We start from the raw sequence: 18,976 nt of genomic DNA on the forward strand, positions 1-18,976 counted from the left end.
GTTGATATTAGGAGTTTTCCAGCCACTGGAATCTGTGTGTTTTGACTTGGCAAGTCCACCAAGGGTAACCCTGCCACCACACAGGCAATTGGGTCAAAGAAAATGGAGTGCGACGCTATAACAAAGATGACAGCATCCTCTCAGGCTGCATTTTCCCCTTTCACTTTAACCAGGAACCCTGCTAAACAGAATATTGACTGAAAGAAGAGTTTGAGGGCTGGCTGCAACAGTTTCTTCCCCCCAGCTCTTAGTGGTGTTGGCTGGTTGAGCAGAACTGCCCTTGGTGGAAAGTGTGGCCACTGGCCAAAGGCCAATGAAGAGAAAGGCAATGCAGGATTCACATCCCAGCACCAGCACAGTCCCAATGCAGATGGTATAGGCCCAGTGCCACTGGCTGCCATGCCTCTGCCATGTGAAGGGGTTGGCTACTGCAGGTGGGTATGACATGCTCATCCCATGGCTCACAGAGGTCTCCCACACCTCCACCTCAAAGTCCAAGTTCTGCTGAGCCCTGTGGCCAACTTCTGAGTGGTCTCAGAATGTGGGGAGATTGGATCTGTGGACAACCCTCAGAATGCATTCCTTCCCCCACATTCAAGTGCTCTTTCTGTTCACACATAATTAGAACTCTCAGATATAACATGGGCTAATAGGAAATGATGATGAATTACCTCTAAAATCAGAAAACTTAAAAATGATAAATGGTGTAATAGAATTAGAATCAAGAGTACAATCATTTTTGCTTTTTGAAAATGTTTTCCTTTTGACATACATACTTAATAAATTATTTTCACATAATTTCTGACATTTATATAAAGGACATATTATAAACCTACTAGGGATATATTAATTTAAATAGATGAATATTAATTACAACTTTTTAATTTAAATGCTGTTACCACTAAAGCTTACTTACTGTGAGATGCTTTGGGAGCTGGTAAGTCAGATTCATTTACTCTCCCTACAAATTGATTTCTACAGAGACAGTAATATCACTTCATGCTAAGAGGTTTAACTGATGGCACCCTTGAGCCTTTATATCTGTTACAAGCACTCTTCCACATAAATAGAAAATTAGAATACATCCGTTATCATAGGCTGGAATTTGCCATGGCACATTTGATTCATATTCTTTTTTTTTTTAATATTTTTATTTATTTCTAGAGGGGAGAGAGAGAGAGAGAGACAGCGTGAGCAGGGGAGGGTCAGAGAGAGAGGGAGACACAGACTCTGAAACAGGCTCCAGGCTCTGAGCTGGCAGTCAGCACAGAGCCCGACGCGGGGCTCGAACCCACAAACCGCGAGATCATGACCTAAGCGAAAGCCGGACGCTTAACCGACTAAGCCACCCAGGCGCCCCACATTTGATTCATATTCTTAACACGAGTCCCCACGAACCAGTCAGCATTCCAAACTGACATTAGGTAACAACAATAAACCCTAAAATCACCCTTGTCAGTAACAAGTTTTCAGTAAAGTAAGTCAGGACTATTTTACTGGGTCAACATACACTGTCAGTGAAGTCCTATTCCTCCCTTTGTTGCTGCCCTACAGAAACAATCAAGAGGAAAGCGTAATCAAAGTTGGTGTGAACCAGGCTTTCTTCTATACCTTGTAAAATCTGCAATTCTGACAATGCTATATAGGATATTCTTGTATTTGCTAATTACTGACATAAATTCCTTTTCCCAGGATTAAAAGTCAAATTGTAGGTTTCTGAGAAGTGTTTCTATTTATTGGAGCACACCAGATCACTAATAAAACAGAAAGAGCAGTGTAGATATAGAGTCTGCTATCTTACTGGAAAGATTAGAGGCTTTATAACCAGATGAATCTAGGTCAGATCCTGGTTCCAACAATTATGCTGTGGGCATTGGCCAACCTTGTTTTCACATCTATAAATCGGTAATACTCTCTACCTTGCAACGTTACTATGAGGCACAAGCACAAATGTATACAAAAAATTGGGGTTTTATTAATACATACAAGTTGCTTAAGATACAATGATGAGAATTCTTAGAGACATTCCACTTTTTTCTGTCACTCTCAGAACTACACTTAGTGAGGAAGACATTTTTTCCACCAGCTTAGTCTTGTTTAGGAACACAGTTGCAGTTTCTATGGAACCATAATTTGGCAATGTTATTGGTTGTCTCCCATGTTAAAGGAGAGCAACCCAAGAGAATGAGTAGTATTCCCTTGAGTGTGTATCATTCTCTATTTGTAACTCTTCCCATTCTTATTTGTAATGTTTATTTCTACCCTTGAATCCTTGTTTAACTTAACTGCATTGTGTGTATGCTTCTTTAAGGGAAAGTTCCATGTTACCATGTCATATTTCCTTTATATTTCCCCCACAGTGCCTAGCAGTGTGTCAGATATGTTATTTATTCATTAAGCAAATATGTGAGTGCCTACAATGGAGCCAGGTCCTTATTCTAGATGCTGGATATATGCCTATTAAGAAAGCAGTAAAAAATTCTCTGCCTTGTGGGGCTTAGATCCTAGTGCACATAGGAAGTACAGAATTCAATTCTGGTTCCCTTCATGGGGCAAAAGGACATTTTGATCCTTTGTCTAAATCTCTCACCAATTTAGCTGGAAAATTTAGACAAGTAATTTGATGGATGTGCTTTCCTACTTTGCAATGTTTATTACATATATATGTATACATGAGAATTTCTACATCACCTCTTATTAGTCTTCCCAGTATAAGTAGTATTATGGCCTGTTTTAAAAATGCGTATTCTTCTAGTCATATTTGCCCTCAAACTAATAAATATGCTATAAATCCAAGAGATTTGACACCAGAATTTTTTAATGGTTGAAAAATAGTAAAAAGAACATTTGAACAATAAAATAAAAGTTTATACCATTGTAGGTCCCCCCCCCTTTTTTTTTAAATATGGCACAGCTAATCTTTAATTTACATTTGTAAAAGGCACCAGATGTTAACAGGGTAAAAAAATGCAAGAAGCCAAAACTGAGCCATTTTCCCCAATTCCTTTTTGTACTATTGTACACATTTTAAGGCAGATGCTTTTCTGTGCAAAATTCAACAGAAGAAAATTGATATCATGTTACAAGTTCACACATTCTCAGATTTTTTCTTCAATATGGTTTGTCAGGGTACTTATGATAAAGGATATTAAAACAATTTTTCCTAATGAGCTTAAAGAGGTTGATGAACAATTATTAAAAATTATTTAGAGATTTCATTACAGACCCCTCATAGAAGATATAGAAAAGTCAATCTTTTTTTCTTGTTTCTTCTTTCAGAAATGTCCATATCAGTTTGTTCACTATGTCAGGTTGTTCTTGCTGAAGCCAGTGACTGACTTCTGACAAAATGGTTAGCCTGAAATAATTCTTAACATAAATCTTTGTGACTTCAGCCATTTCAGCCTCCATAAATGCATCTTTCTCTCCCCACAGTAGGAGTGTTGGAGTGGTTACCATGTGATGTTTGAGAGGCAGGCAGCTATAAAAACAAAACACATGGACTTGAGACTCATTGTAAAAGTTAAAGTAACATTTTCCCATTATATTCCTTTAGGCCATACATGCTCATAGGAAGCAGTATTGACACCAATGGGGTGAAATTTGGTTCCCAGGAGAGTGATAAAAACATTACTTTCTTTATATGTAAATCATGGATATACACATAGTACATAAACAAATATTAAAATTTCATAGGGTGGGGAGCAATTGGGGAAAAAACATCTAAAATGGCACCTTAAGGAGGTGATGATTAAAGAATGAATGGTTAAGTCGATTAAGCATCCGACTTTGACTAAGGTCATGATCTCGCGGTTTGTGGGTTCGAGCCTCATGTCAGGCTCTGTGCTGACAGCTCAGAGCCTGGATCCTGTCTTCAGATTCTGTGTCTCCCTCTCTCTCTGACCCTTCCCTGCTCATGCTGTCTCTCTCTGACTCTCAAAAATAAATTAAAAACATTAAAAAAAAGAATCAATGGTTGAGAAACACTGCATTAGGCAATCAATCTATACAGTAAAAAATTTTAAAGGTTTAATTGGATGAGGCTAACAACATTTATAATGAAAGTTATAATTAATTATGCAATTCATCACTGTAAGGAATAATTTGCTTCAAAAGGATACCAGAATTTCTGAATGGTGTGATAAAAGTTTTAAATAATGTCACTTTATATTCTAAGTTGTTTGTCAGATAACATAATGCATTTATATGAAGTTGGAACTGAGAACAAAAAATATATACGGACTGAGCTTTATCATTAAATAGTACTATATTTATTTTGCAAGAAGATTCTATTTTTATATAGAATATTCTATTATATATATATTCTATTCTATATATTCTATTGTATATATATAATGTGTGGATTATGTATATATATTAGAGAGAGAGAGAAAGTGGGGGAGATAGGCAGAAAGAAAGAGAGAGAATCCCAAGCAGAATCCATGCTCAATATAGAGCTTGACACGAGGCTTGATCCCCACAACCCTGTGATAATGATCTGAGCCAAAATCAAGAGTCGGATGCTCAACCGACTGAGCCTCCAAGCACCCCAGAAGATTCTTTTTAAAACAACATTTTATTGTGTGTTTTCTTCAGCATAAAGAAATAAAATCATGCATAATTCCATCATTAAAAGATAACCTTTTGGTCACTTTCCATGCATACAGTTGAAATTGCAATAAATATACATAATATATATACAGTCCCCATAGTCAAATTTCACACTGCATTATAAATTGGGAATTTTCTCATTTCATGTTTTATATAAAAAAATTGTAAAAGATACTATTCTATGGTATAATTACCCATAAATAACCCATAAATGACTATTCTCCTAAAATTGAATATTCAGATTATATCATTAGTTAAAACAAGGGGATGTTTTAAGTGATGCTATAATGAGCATTTTGTGCCCAAATGTTTTTCGGGCATTTTAGATAATTTCTTTCAGCTAGATCCCTAGAAGTGGAATTCCTGAGCTAAAGAGTATAAATATTTTTAAAGCTTTTGACAGCTACTGCTACACTGTTTTTCAGAAAGGTGGGATAGCATTAATTACAATCCTGTTGACTAAGCATGAGAATGAACATTTATTGTCAAGTTGGTTTCCATATAACACCCAGTGCTCATCCTCACAAGTGCCCCCCTTTTTTAATGATTGCATTTATTTCTGCTTTTTATCTAATTTAAATTATTTTTCTTCCAATTTATTTTTGTTTATATAGTGTTCTTTTCCTAACTTCTCAAATTATACTCTTAGGTCACTAATATTCTTTTCTAATATTTGCATGGAAAACTGTTAATATGTTTCTTCCTACATATTGTTTTAACTGTATTCCACATGTTTTGATATTATTATTTTTTCTATGTTTTTACTAATTTCCATTATGGTATTTTAAAATGTCTCTTTATTTTGAGAGGGAGTGTACATATGTATAGGTGCAAGTGGGAAAAGGCGGAGAGAGAATCTCAAGCAGACTCTGTGCTGTCAGCGTGGAGCCCAATGCGGGGCTTGATGTCACAAACCGTGAGATCATGGCCTGAGCTGAAATCAAGAGTCAGACACTTAACCAGCTAAGCCACCCAGGCACCCCCAGATCTTTTTTTGATCCATGAGTAATTTTTTTAAGTTTTTATTTAAATTTCAGTTAACATATAGTATTATATTAGTTTCTGGTATACAATATAGTGATTCAGCACTTCCATACAACACCCTGTGCCCATCACAAGTATTCTCCTTAATCCCCATCATCTATTTTACCCAGCTCCCCTGATGGGTAACCATCAGTTTGTTCTCTATAGTTAAGAGTCTATTTCCTAGTTTGTCTCTCTCTCTCCCTTTTTCTCCTTTTTGCTCATTTGTTTCTTAAGTTCCACATATGTGTGAAATCATATGGTATTTGTCTTTCTCTGACTGACTTATTTCACTTAGCATTATATTCTCTAGCTCCATCTAGGTCATTGCAAATGGCAAGATTTCATTCTTTTTTATGGTTGAGTAATATTCCATTGTGTGTGTGTGTGTGTGTGTGTGTGTGTGTGTGTGTGTACACCACAACTTGGGCTGTTTCATAGTTTGGCTATTGTAGATAATACTGCTATAAACATCAGGGCACATGTATCCCTTTGAATTAGTATTTTTGTATTCTTTGGGTAAATACCTGGATCATAGCCAGGAGTAATTTAAAAGTTTTTAAAATTTCCAGGGGCGCCTGGGTGGTTTAGTCGGTTAAGCGTCCGACTTTCACTTAGGTCATGATCTCGCAGTTCGTGGGTTTGAGNTAAAATAAAATAAAATAAAATAAAATAAAATTTCTGACTTTATGGAGTTTTCTAGAAATTTGTATAATTGTTAATTTCTAAGTGCATTGTGTTCAGAGAACACATCCATATGATATTGATCCCTTGGTATTGGTTAGCATTTACTCTATAGTCCAGTATGTAATCAATCTTTGTAAACATTTCTATGTGCTTAAATATATTGTGTATTTTCTAAGTATTGGATGCAGGATTCTAGACTTGTTCATCACACTAAAGATGTTAATTGGGTTGTTCAAATATTTTGTATCGTTATTAATTTTTTCCTGCTTGATTAACTTTTGAGAGAGGCGGGGAGAANTTTTGCTTTATATTTAGTGCTTTGTTATAAGTTTAAACTTATTTATCTTTTTGCAGGTTAGATCCTATAGCTAATCCAGTACCTAGTTCATTCTGGTTCCTTGGCTCCAAATTTTGGAGAGTCCTTGGATGAGGCTATGGTCCTGGGAAGGGTGATAAATGAGGGTGATTTCCATACCTGAGTATATGTACTATACCTTATGAATAGTCATTATATATTGTATAACCATTTTTAATTATGTACTTGGCCTTGATTACCCTAATATAAAGAACCATCAGAGGGAGTCAATTGAGCTTCCAGAAGACTCGATGTAACCTTGACCTAGCTAGATTTAACCTATATCAATCTAGCTTAAAACTTTCACCTTTATTTAAAATTGTAAGTTTTGACCTTCACAGGCCTGCTTTTTTTCCTCTTTCTCTCTCCATGCTAATTAGCAGGATTCTAGAGCTTACTTTTGGGAATGCAGATCCTCCTACTGAACAAATGTTAGTAAAAGAGCTTGAGAAAGATCAGAATATTTTCTTCTTTTTCCTCGTAGCTACTTGTTTTGTATCACAAAGCCAGCTTTGATAAAGGGATAAATCAAGAACATTTAAAAACTATTATTTTTTCTCCTTTTCAAAATTTAAACTTGTATTAAAATTTATCATTCTATTTCCTCTTATAATTCTCTTTACAAATGTTATTTGTAAAAAACAAACAACAAATGACAAAACATGGACAATATTACTATATAATATGAGATATAACCTGTAGCCTCTGTGTTAATCATTGCCTTGTTTGATAAATGGGCACCTACAAATATCTTTTAAATTAAAATATTTGTCTTATCAAAGATATTTACATTTATATTTGTAGATTTTGTTGTGGTGGTGGTTGTTAGTCAAAAAGGATTTAGGTTTGCCTCTTCTCCCTCATTCATATAATCTCTTGACTGCCCTTGGATTATGTATTCAAATAATTTGATTTTATTTATTTATTTTTAAATTTTTTAAAAATTTATTTCTGAGAGAGAGAGAGAGAGAGAGAGAGAGAGACAGCATGAGCAGGGGAGGGTCAGAGAGAAAGGAAGATACAGAATCTGAAACAGGCTCCAGGCTCTGAGCTAGCGGTCAGTACAGAGCCTGATGCAGGGCTCGAACCCACGAACTGTGAGATCATGACCTGAGCCGAAGTCAGATGCTCAACTGACTGAGCCACCCAGGTGCCCCTCATTTTGTTTTATTTAAAATAATACCTTTGGGGCACCTGGATAGGCTCAGTTGATTAACCATTTGACTCTTGATTTTGGCTCAGGTTATGATCTCATGGTCATGAGATTGAGCCCCACTTCAGGCTCCATGCTGAGCATAGAGCCTGCTGGGGTTCTCTCTCTCTCCCTCTCTCTATCCCCCTCTCCCACTCACACACACTCTCTCAAAGTAAATAAACATTAAAAAGGTAAAATAAAATAAAATAAAATGAAATAAAATAAACAATTTCTATAGGAGCACCTGGCTGGCTCAGTGGAACATGCAACTTTTGATCTTGGCATCGTAAGTTCAAGCTACATGTTGGGTGTAAAGATTACATAAAAATAAAATCAATTAATCAATCAATCAATAAATCAATAAAACACCCACTATAACTTTTTTCCATCCTACTTTCAGCCTTTTTATGTCCTTATGCATTGTGACTCAATCCAATCTGATATTTTGTTTTTTCACTGGCAAGTTTAATACATTCATATTTATTGTGCTTACTGAAATATTTAAATTGATTTTGATGTCTTATTTTGTGCTATTTACTTTGCTTCCCTTTCCTCTTTCCTGCCTTCTTTTGAATTGATAGTTTTCTAGTCACCCTCTACTGGTTTGAAAATAATACATTCTATTTCCATTATTTTATTTTACTAGAAAAAAATTCTTAGCATCTATATATATGCATGTGTATCTAATTCTATCTTTCATCTATCTATATAACTTTCTTGGTTTATTTATTTATTTTGAAGAGAGAGAGGGAGCACAAGTATGGGAGGGTGAGAGAGAGGGAGGGGATCCCAAGCAGGCTCTGCACTGTCAGCACAGAGCCCAATGTGGGGCTTCAACTCACAAACCATGAGCCAAAGTCATATCCTTAACCAACTGAGCCACCTAGGAACCTCAATATATAATTTCTAATTTCATCCTCTATGTCAAATATAACCTGTTTTTTATATTTTTATTTATCTCTGTAAGCTATATTCTAAGTAATTTTTTTCAGAGCTATCTTCTAATTCATAATTCTTTATAGATTGTCTGATCTGCTATTTAACTCACTAATGGAATTTTAGATTTCAATAGCCATATTTTTCATTGCCAGAAGTTCTTTTGTTCTTTTTCACCTTTTTCCAGTCTATCTTGATATTTTCTTATTCTTTTTCCACACATTTTATTCTTTTACATATTTAATGATTTAAACATACTTTATAATCTCTGTTCAATATTTGACATTTGTGAGTCCTGCTGCAATTGTATTCTGATTTGTTAATGGTTGATTAGTATTTTTGGTAATTTGGATTATGAACTCATCTTCAGGGGACTTTACCTGTGGGAATATTGTAAGTCTGAGTTGAGATGTATCCTCTGGAGAAATTCTGTCTTTGTTTCTACCAGGCTTGCTGGGAAGTGTTACCCGCTTAAGATGATATTGAAATATGATGTTTTCCCTCAGAATTCTAGTGTTATGGAGATAGCACAAATTCAAGCCTCTAAACCTTTTCAAGGCAGGCTGTGGTTGCTAATTACCAAGGGAAATCTTTTTCTTCTATCTAGAGTCTAAACCTGAACAGACAAATCTCCTTATCTTGTCTTTCATTCTATACTTTCTACCTAGACAATATCTTCTGAAAAAAAGCTTCATTTGTGTCTATCATCAACAACAAGATTTTATATAACTTCATCACAGATTCTCTCCTTTGAACTTCAAACCCTTGTATCCATCTGCCTATTTGAATATTTAAGATACCACATCAAACTCAACTAGTTTAAGGTCAATAAAGTTTATGGCCTTCCTTCAAAACCAGTTCTCTTCTAGTGTTTTCTGTCTCAGTGAATGGCTTGACTATCCATATAGCTATTAAAGCCAGGAATTCAGGAGCCATCCTTGGTATCCCTCTTCTTCTCATTCCTTCCAATGCCTCCCCAACCCCCTCATCTCACCCATCACCAATCCCTGTCAATTTTCCTCTTAAATATCTCTTAAATTGACCCATTCTCTCCATCTCCACTGCCTTTAGGCTATTTCAGGCTACCATCATCTTTAGCCTGGACCACTGCAGTTTCCTCACAGTGAATGAATGGATACAAACACAGATTACATTGTTTATCTTTCCGGGTTGAAATGCTTATTTACTAGCTTTACATTCATGGCTCTTGAGTACTTAATATGGTCTACTTGGCTTTGCATGACCAGCCACTGCCTTCTCTTGGAGCCACTCTCATTTCATTGCCCTTTTCTGTGCTCTAGGCACACTGGCTCTCATTGTAATCCTTAAAACCACAACTCTCTATCTTCCCACACTACTTAGGCACATGCTGTTTCCTCTTTCTGAAATGCCAATTCCTCCATCCCCAACTTTGGTCAGTATGTAACTCATCCTTCATTTCTCTCTTCAAACATCATTTGCTCAGTCCTCATCCCTTTCTCTCATGGTCTTTGTTTGTTTATAACCATATATTCATTACTGTGGTTATACACAATGTCTGTTCTCCTCACTTGGCTAGTGAGATCAGGATCCTTTGTCTTGTTTTGCTTAATACTATATTCTAAGTGTTGGCATAGACTAGAACATAAAAAGTGATTAATATATAGTTCTTGAATGAATAGTGATAATTAAAAATATGATTACAAATATACATCTATTCACAATAACCCAAAGGTAAAGAAGAAGTGGATACAGTTATGGATAAAACAAGGGACAACTATATGGGGATTCCATTATATTATTCTTTCTACTTTTCCATATGTTTAAAGTTTTCCCTAGAAAAAGATTATGCAACTTACAAAATCAGAACACTTTTGAGTCTTTGGATAAACTGTGAACTTAATCTTGAAAATAAAATATTGACAGGACACCTGAGTGATTCAGTCAGTTAAGAGTCCAATTCTTGGTTTTGGCTCAGGTCATAATCTCGTGCTTCATGAGATTGAGCCCTGCATTGGGCTATGCACTGACATGTTGGAGCCTGCTTGGGATTCTCTCTCTCCCTCTCTGTGCCTCCCCTGCTTGTGCTCTCTCTCTCTCAAAATAAATAAATAAACTAAAAATATAATAAAATATTGGCTATTGCTTATAATATTGCTATAAACATCAGGGTCCATGTATCCCTTCAAATTGGTATTTTTGTATGCTTTGGGTAAATACATAATAGTGCAATTGGTGGATTGTAAGGTAGTTTTATTTTTAACTTTCTGAGGAAACTCTATACTGTTTTCTAGACTGGCTACACCAGTTTGCATTCCCACCAACAGCATAAGAGGGTTCCCCTTTCTCTACATCCTTCCCAAAACCTGTTGATTCCTGTGTTGTTAACTTCAACAATAGCCAAATTCTGGAAAGCACTGAAATGTCCATTGACTGTTGAATGGAAAAAGATGTGGTATATGTATACAATGAATATTACTCAGCTGTAAAAAAGGAATTAAATCTTGCCATTTGCAACCATGTGGCTGGAGCTAGAGAGCATTATGCTAAGCAAAATCAGTCATAAAAGACAAATGTCATATGATTTCACTCTTATGTGGAATTTAAGAAACAAAACAAATGAACATTGAGGGGGAGAAAGGAGAGGCAAACCAAGAAACAGATGCTTAACTATAGAGAACAAACATGGTTACTGGAGGGAAGGTGTGTGGGGGAATGGGTTAAATAGGTGATGGGTTTTTAGAAGAGCACTTGTGATGAGCACTGGGTGTTGTATGTAAGTGATGAATCACTAAATTCTACACTTGAATCTAATATTGCACTATATGTTAAGTAGCTGGAATTTTTTAAAATGTTTATTTATTTTGAGAGAGAGAGAGTGTGTGTGTGTGTGCATGTGTGTATGCAAGCACACAATTAGGGGAAGAGGCAGAGAAAGACGAAAGAGAGAGAGAAGAGCAAGAGAATCCCAAGCAGCATGGACAGCACAGAGCTTGATGCAGGGTTCAGTCCCATGAACCTGAGATCATGATCTGAGCTGAAATCAAGAGTTGGAGGCTTAACCAACTGAGTCACCCAGGAGCCCCTAACTAGCTGGAATTTAAGTAATACTTGGGAAAAAAATAAAATATTGGCTCTTTAGGGAATGAATATTTTGTTGAACTAAAAAGAAATTATACTGACCTGAAGATATTTCGGTAATGGTTAATTGGACCACTTAATGCTCCAGGCTGGGAGAAGACATAAATATAAGCCTCAAGATCTTCTGTTGTTAAGCGACATCCTTTCCTTCCAATACCAGTGCTGTGACTGGTAAACAGATGTTTCAAAGCCTAATTTAAGTGAAAAGAAAATAATTAAAACTTTTTAGTTACATAACAATAAACCTTTGGCTTTGGAAAGAGAATGATGGTCAGTGCCAGTGACAACTTCCCATTTCTGCTCTAGCCAGGTAGGAGACCTCACTGTTTACATATTATATACATTTTTTTTTTGCTTTCCTGGCTTTACTTCTGGTATTCTTCCCTTCAAATCCCCCATGTACACTTTATGCTTATGAAAAGCAACCTATGTTCTTGGTACCTTTTCACATTCTATAAAGCTAAGTTCAGATACTATTGCCACCCTAAAGTCTTCCCTAATATTCTAGTTAATAGTAGTTAATCTGTTTACTGACAATCAATCTACTCTCCCAACAATTGTTTGCACTTTTTTGGACTATAATCCAGAGTAACAAATGCATTTTATGTCATGATCCAGTTCATACTCCTATACATACTTTTTTGAAACAAAAGTTTAAAGAAATATCTCTTGGGGCCCTGGGTGGCTCAGTGGTTTAGCATCCAACTTTGGCTTAGGTTATGATGTCACAGTTTGGGGGTTTGAGCCCCACATTGGGCTCTGTGCTGACAGCTCACAGCATGGAGCCTGCTTCCGAATCTGTGTTTCCCCCTCTTTCTGCCCCTCCCCTGTGCATACTCAGTCTCTCTTTCTCTCAAAAATAAATAAACATGAAAAAATTTTTAAAGAAATATCCCTTACTCTTATTATAGTGTGTACTGATATTTTCAATTCACTTCTGTTCTATTTTATTTTTTAAAAAATTCAAGCAAGCCACTAACCCGATTTCATGACTCACTATATGAGTCCCCACCCACAATTTGAAAAACACTGCTCTATACCAGCATTTCTCAAAGTGTAGATTTAAATCACCTGAATCAGAATCATTGGGATTCTTGTTTAAAATGTAGATCCCTGGGAGCAACTGGGTGGCTCAGTCGATTAAGTGTCCTCCCACACACTCTCTCTCAAAAATAAACATTAAAATAAATAAATAAAATGCAGATCCCTGAACCCCAAAACACACCTACAAAAATATGAAATGATTTATGCAAGAGGTGATTAATTGAAACATTATTTGCAATAGCAAAGGACTGGAAATAAAAAATGTCCATCAGTGGGGCATTAATTGAATAAACTATGATACAGTCACACAATGGTGTGTTATGTGTTCTTACTACTCCAAGAGAAGATGAAGATGATTATATGCTAATATGGAGTAGCTGATCCCCAGGACATATTTTTAAGAGGGGGAAAAATAGAAAGGGTGGAAAACAGCATTTATAGTATGTTACCTTTTGTGTAAGAAGGAGTAGACAAATATACATACATCTCCTTATATTTTCAAAAAGAAACAGTAAAAAAAATGAAACAAACATTAACCAAAATGGTTTCCTATGGAAGAGGGAGGAAATCAGAGGGCAGGAAACAGAAACCTAAGCAAGACCTCTCTGTGCCTTGTATTAGAATTTTGACTTGAACCAAATAAACTTGAACTTTTTATAAAATATAAAATTAAGCAAAATTCTGTGGTTCTAATTTTGCTTGGAAATATGAACAAGAACTCATGGTTTTTTTCTCTCTAAAAAATACATATGTACAATTTCTGTCCAACAGAAAGATCTAGAAGCAATAAAAACCCAGTAAAAATGATCACCTTGACACCCACTGTCGTTTCTAAATACCATTTCCTACTAATGGGAGCCAGAGTTCCTTCAATGAATGACTGATTCCAGATCTGGGGCAGGAATAAAAGATGACCCTAGGACATTAAGAAACTAAGCTATTACTGACTGAAGGATTTATGTCAAAAGGACACAGGAGCCAACCTGTAGGAGTTTCCACTTGTCTATTATGCCATATTGCCTAATATGAGGCAATCTGAATGAGTATCAGAAAGAATGACTGCAATTGATTGATACATATCAAATATATTTTTAAAACTCATGACCTCCTAATGATATAGAAAAAAAGAAAACTTCATTGGTCATCATTGGAGATTTCTAGGGCACCAAGTCATTACTCTGGAAGTTGTATATAAAGGTAAAGAATGAAGCATTTATCCTGCCATTCTTCTGTGTGAATTGTATCTCAGAATAACCAAATGGTAGACATGGATCATTCTTCTTTAAGGAAAAATTCCAATTAATATAAGCAGAAAAAAATGATAGAATTGGAAAATCACCATTTTGCCAATCCTAACAAAATAACAGATGTAGGCAATGATGATCAAGATATGCTAAAATTATTTGGTGAAAGGTTGTTAGGAAATTTAGATGGGCTGATAATTAATGAGCCCACTGCTCAGTGTTAATGTTGCTGAAACTGAGACAACTAGATCTTAGGTGCTTCCCTGATGTGATGCATTAGGAAATACACAGCACCACTTATGAGTGTTCTTGTTGAATTAAAACTCAGTTTAACAAGCCTTTAGATTAGTAGCATCTCAGCAGGAGAAACAAGGATTAGCAGAACAAGTTAAATAACACCATGATGAAGTAGTCAGCCAAATCCAAAATATGGGTCATTCCCCAGGACAAATGACCAAATTTCTTCAGTTAAAAAAAATAAGAAGGAACTGTTATACACTGAAAAAACTATAACAATTTGTTATAGTCAAAACTATAGCCAATCTTTTGGCTCGTGATTCAAACAAATAAAATGTACAAAGACCATTGATCATCACCTTTCAAAGATTAATAGTACCAGAGACTAATATTTTAATACCAGATGAAGCTCTCATTTAGCAAACCTCTTGATGGAAATTTTAACACAATCTAAAATCTGTGCAGATTTTTTTGTACCCCCAATAAGTTGTTCAAAATTGAAAAAAAAAAAAAAGACAGTTGAGACAGTTAAGGGAATGTGAATAGGTATTAAATGATAGTAAGGAGTAATTATTCATTTTGTTAGGTTTGACAATGGCATTGGAGTTATGTTTTTAAAAAGTCCTTATCTGTCATAGATATGCAGAAATATTTCCAGGTAAAACAATATTATCTTTTTTAAGCCTCCCTAAATATATCTAATACCATGTTGGACATATATAAAAAGCATTCAGTAAACTTCCGAGAAATAGATACAACATATGACTCCTGGTTGTAGATGTATATGGTACACCAATACCCTCATGCGTACTTTGTTTAAGGGTTTTGTTTACACCCAAGGGCCTCCACTTCTGCCATGTCAAATTCTCTCACCTGGCATTCATATTCCCTTGTTTCCCCATGGAATGTTCTCTAAAAAGAGGTATGCCTGTAGGGCGCAGGCTCTCACAAAAAAATTGAACGACAACCAGGTACTCAAATATACAAACAGAGACTATAAAAATAAGTATGCCTATAGATGAAGTCTTAGAAGCATTTATTAAATTTAAGCATTTGCACATTTTTCTTTCTGAAGGATGGACTTTAATTTAAAATGTTTTTCATAAACAATAATCCATTATTTGTTTGACTTGTCTTTTTTTTTCTTGCATTAAGAGAAAATGCCTAACAGTGGACAGCAAATAACAGTCAATAAATGGTTATTTTAAACAAATCAAATGACATAAGCAGGACCAGTTCTTTCTTTTCTTTCCTTCTTTTCCTAGTGCTGCTGTCTGTCTTTATTTTTAACTTCCTAATTTTGTCATCCTCTTGGACTCCAGTTTTTCAACTTTATTATTGAGGTATAATTGACACACAACATTATATTAGTTTCAGGTGTACAACATAATGATTCAATATTTGTATACATTGCAAAATGATCACAATAAATCTAGTTAACATCCATCACTATGTTTGACTTACCTTGAAATCATTTATTGAGAACATAAATTCTGGGAACCATGGTATTTGGAAGAAGTAATAATGGCTGGATTTGAACAGCTGGGCAGGGTGTCGTAAAATATATTCTGAAATTAAAATGCCACATTAGACCTTATCCAAGGGGTATAAATTACTTACTATTGAAAGAGCTTCTTTTCAAGGCAATTTCACCTTTGAGATGATCCCATAAAAATATCCACAAATAAGCCTTCTATATATTTCTCTTTGGAACAATTTCTATGTTCTTATATTTTACTATTGATATTTCTAATATTTAGAAAATTTATGGCACTTTAAATAAAAAGAAAGTTTATTTAAAAAGTCTTGACTCAGAAGGGAACAAGAAACCCAAACGACACTGTCTTTTCTCCAAGGTTATTATCAGCGACCTCACACTTTTCCTAGGGATAAATGGGGAGGTAATTTTCTGTTGTTTAAAAGATTTTCTTTACAGGTAGATTTGAATACCTTATTCATTTGGCCTCTACAGAAACTAACATGTTTCCTGTAAATTCATTTATGGATCTAGAAAATTCCTTCATTCAAGGAATATTTTAATATCTACCGTGTTGTGAGGAGACTTAGCAGTGATCAAGACAGAAGAGGTCCCCATTAGTAAGTAATTTATACAACAATTACCAATATTTAAAAAGATCATTTTAGATAGCAACAATACCATAAATGAAATTAAAAGAAGGTAATCTGACTGAGAGTGATGACTGGATAATGTGGAGAGACTATTATTCAGCAGAAGTGGTCAGAATAGCCTTCTCTGGGTATGCGATGTGTGGACTGAGCCCTGAACAGTAAAAGAGGGAGTCAGCCATGCAAAGATCTAGGAAAAAAACCCAGGCACAGAAGGTAGGTCCTTGGCTTGGCACACTCAAGAAGCAGAAAGAATGTCCATGTGGCTGGTGTAGTGAATGAGGAGAAGGAGGTGGCATGAGATGAATCAGAGAGCAAAGCAGAATCCCGGTCAAGGAGGGCCAGAGGATATGGATTTTAAGTGCTTTGGGAAGACAATGAATGTTTAAACTGGAGAGTAGTGTAATCATACATATTAAGCGTGCATACTTGTTGTTTCTTGTGCACCGGCTTTTAAATTTCCTTTGTTATAGAGGTACTTTTTTCCTTATTTCTAATTTTGTAACTGTATTTAACATGGTTGGAATTTTTAGAACTACAATTCTCAGGTAAGAGGAGCATCATTATGCTATACTTACTGTAAAGTCATCATTGAAGAAAATTTATTCAGCCCTGCATTAAAAGATATCACTATAATTAAGGAGAAAATGTAGGCATATAACTTGACTAGGGTTGAAACTATTATTGATAAAAACAATTCCAGAAATATTCCAAGAATATTCTTGCTGAAATGACCAATTACAATTTGTCCGTATAGCAACATCACAAAAATAACATTTATTCAAGCGTCCTAATCAATGGCATAAGCAGGTAGCACAACTTCTGCTACCTAATGTATGTAAGAACAGTATAGTGAATCTTAGTTTGATATTTGAAGCCTAAGCATCCATCCTATCACCTCAACAGAGATAGGACAATTGGACAAATATCTAAAATTCAACTCCTACATTTATATTATACAAGATCTCAGTAGTCATGTTCCCTTTTCCCTTGTATATAGTCATGTTTCCAACATGGATATATGTTGTTCTGAGTTTTTTGTTCTCTAGTGGGCTGCTGAGGGTCACAGCAGTGCCTGAATCTCAGAAAACTTGACAAGGGTAGTTAAAGAGGACAAGATTATAATTTTTGAGAAAACCAAATAAAAATGTGCCTATCATGGTTCACATGTCTTTGAACACGCTGAAGATTTTAAGAGTTCCCTTTATAGCAGAGGTTCTCAAAATATAGTCCATGTGGACCTCTGGGAATCCCCAAGGCCCTCTTAAGCAATCCAGATAAGCCAAAATGATTTCATTACACTACTAAGACATTATTAGCTTTTCTCATCTGGTTGACATTTGTGCTCATGGTACAAAAGCAATGGTAGATAAAACCATTGCTGCCTCCATTGCTGCCTGAGCACAAATCAAGGTAGTGACACTAAACAGTACAAGTAGTCATTGTATTCTTCACCACCACACACTTGCAGCAAACAAATACAGAAATACATAAAGTTAAGTGCCAGTTTCACTTAGGAATGTCCTAGATAAAATAGCAAAATCTATTAATTTTAAATTTCAACTTTTGTGTACACTGCTTTTGAACACTGAGATGAAACAGAAAGTACACATAAAGCAGTTCTGTTGAACACCCACGTATAATGGTTGTCTCGAGGGATAGCACTTCTGCGATTCTTTGGGTCGATTAGTTGAATTAGCTACATTTTTTATGGAATAGCATTTTTACTTGAACAGATGACTAGCAAACTATCATCGGTCAGACTTGAGTATCTGACAGTCTCTTAAAAATGAATGAAGTGACCTTGTCACTTGAGGGAAAACAATCAATAGTATTTGTTGTCAATGACCAAATTCAAGCTTTCAAATGAAAATTAGAACTTTGGAAACATGTATTTGCTACCGTGAGCGTGACAGCTTTGAAATACTCAATGACTTTTTGATGAAATTGGGGTGATATTAATGAATGCGAGTCTTTGATATAATATTATAAAATGCGTCAACTTATGGAAGATCTGCATAACTCGATGAACCAATATCGTCCACTGCATGATGATGCAAAATCATGCATTGGTAAAAAAAAAAAAAAATCCATTCAAAGTGCTAGAGAGACTGATGGATTTTAAGGTAACAGTACAAATGGTTCATTAATATGACATCGGATTCTACATTGTTACTAACCTTTAAGAAACCACCAATTTTTGAGTTTGGTGTAGTATTAAGGAAGAAAATCCACAGTTATCTGAAAAGGCTATTAAAATACTCCTCCCTTTTCCAATTACAAATCTGTGAGGCCAGATTTCTTCATATACTTCAATTCAAACAACATATTGCAACAGATTGAATGCAGAAGTAGATGTGAGAATCCAGCTGTCTTCTATTAAGCCAAAAATTAAAG

General features: G+C 35.4%; 1 protein-coding gene across 1 annotated transcript in view; it reads right to left on the reverse strand.

The window, feature by feature from the left end:
* Positions 1–2,800: 2,800 nt before the first annotated feature.
* The window catches only part of EPHX4 (epoxide hydrolase 4), a 34,275-nt gene continuing 18,099 nt past the window's right edge, over positions 2,801–18,976 (reverse strand). Inside the window, exons 5-7 of the mRNA XM_077746117.1 lie at positions 15,917–16,020; positions 11,970–12,118; positions 2,801–3,481 (exon numbers count right to left, since the gene is read on the reverse strand). Of these exons, the coding sequence (XP_077602243.1) occupies positions 3,250–3,481; positions 11,970–12,118; positions 15,917–16,020 (485 nt within the window). The 3' untranslated portion in view covers positions 2,801–3,249. The remainder of the gene's footprint in view (positions 3,482–11,969; positions 12,119–15,916; positions 16,021–18,976) is intronic.

The sequence above is a fragment of the Crocuta crocuta genome, unplaced genomic scaffold (assembly GCF_008692635.1).
Source record: "Crocuta crocuta isolate KB4526 unplaced genomic scaffold, BGI_CrCroc_1.0 scaffold48, whole genome shotgun sequence".
Taxonomy (NCBI): Eukaryota; Metazoa; Chordata; class Mammalia; order Carnivora; family Hyaenidae; genus Crocuta; species Crocuta crocuta.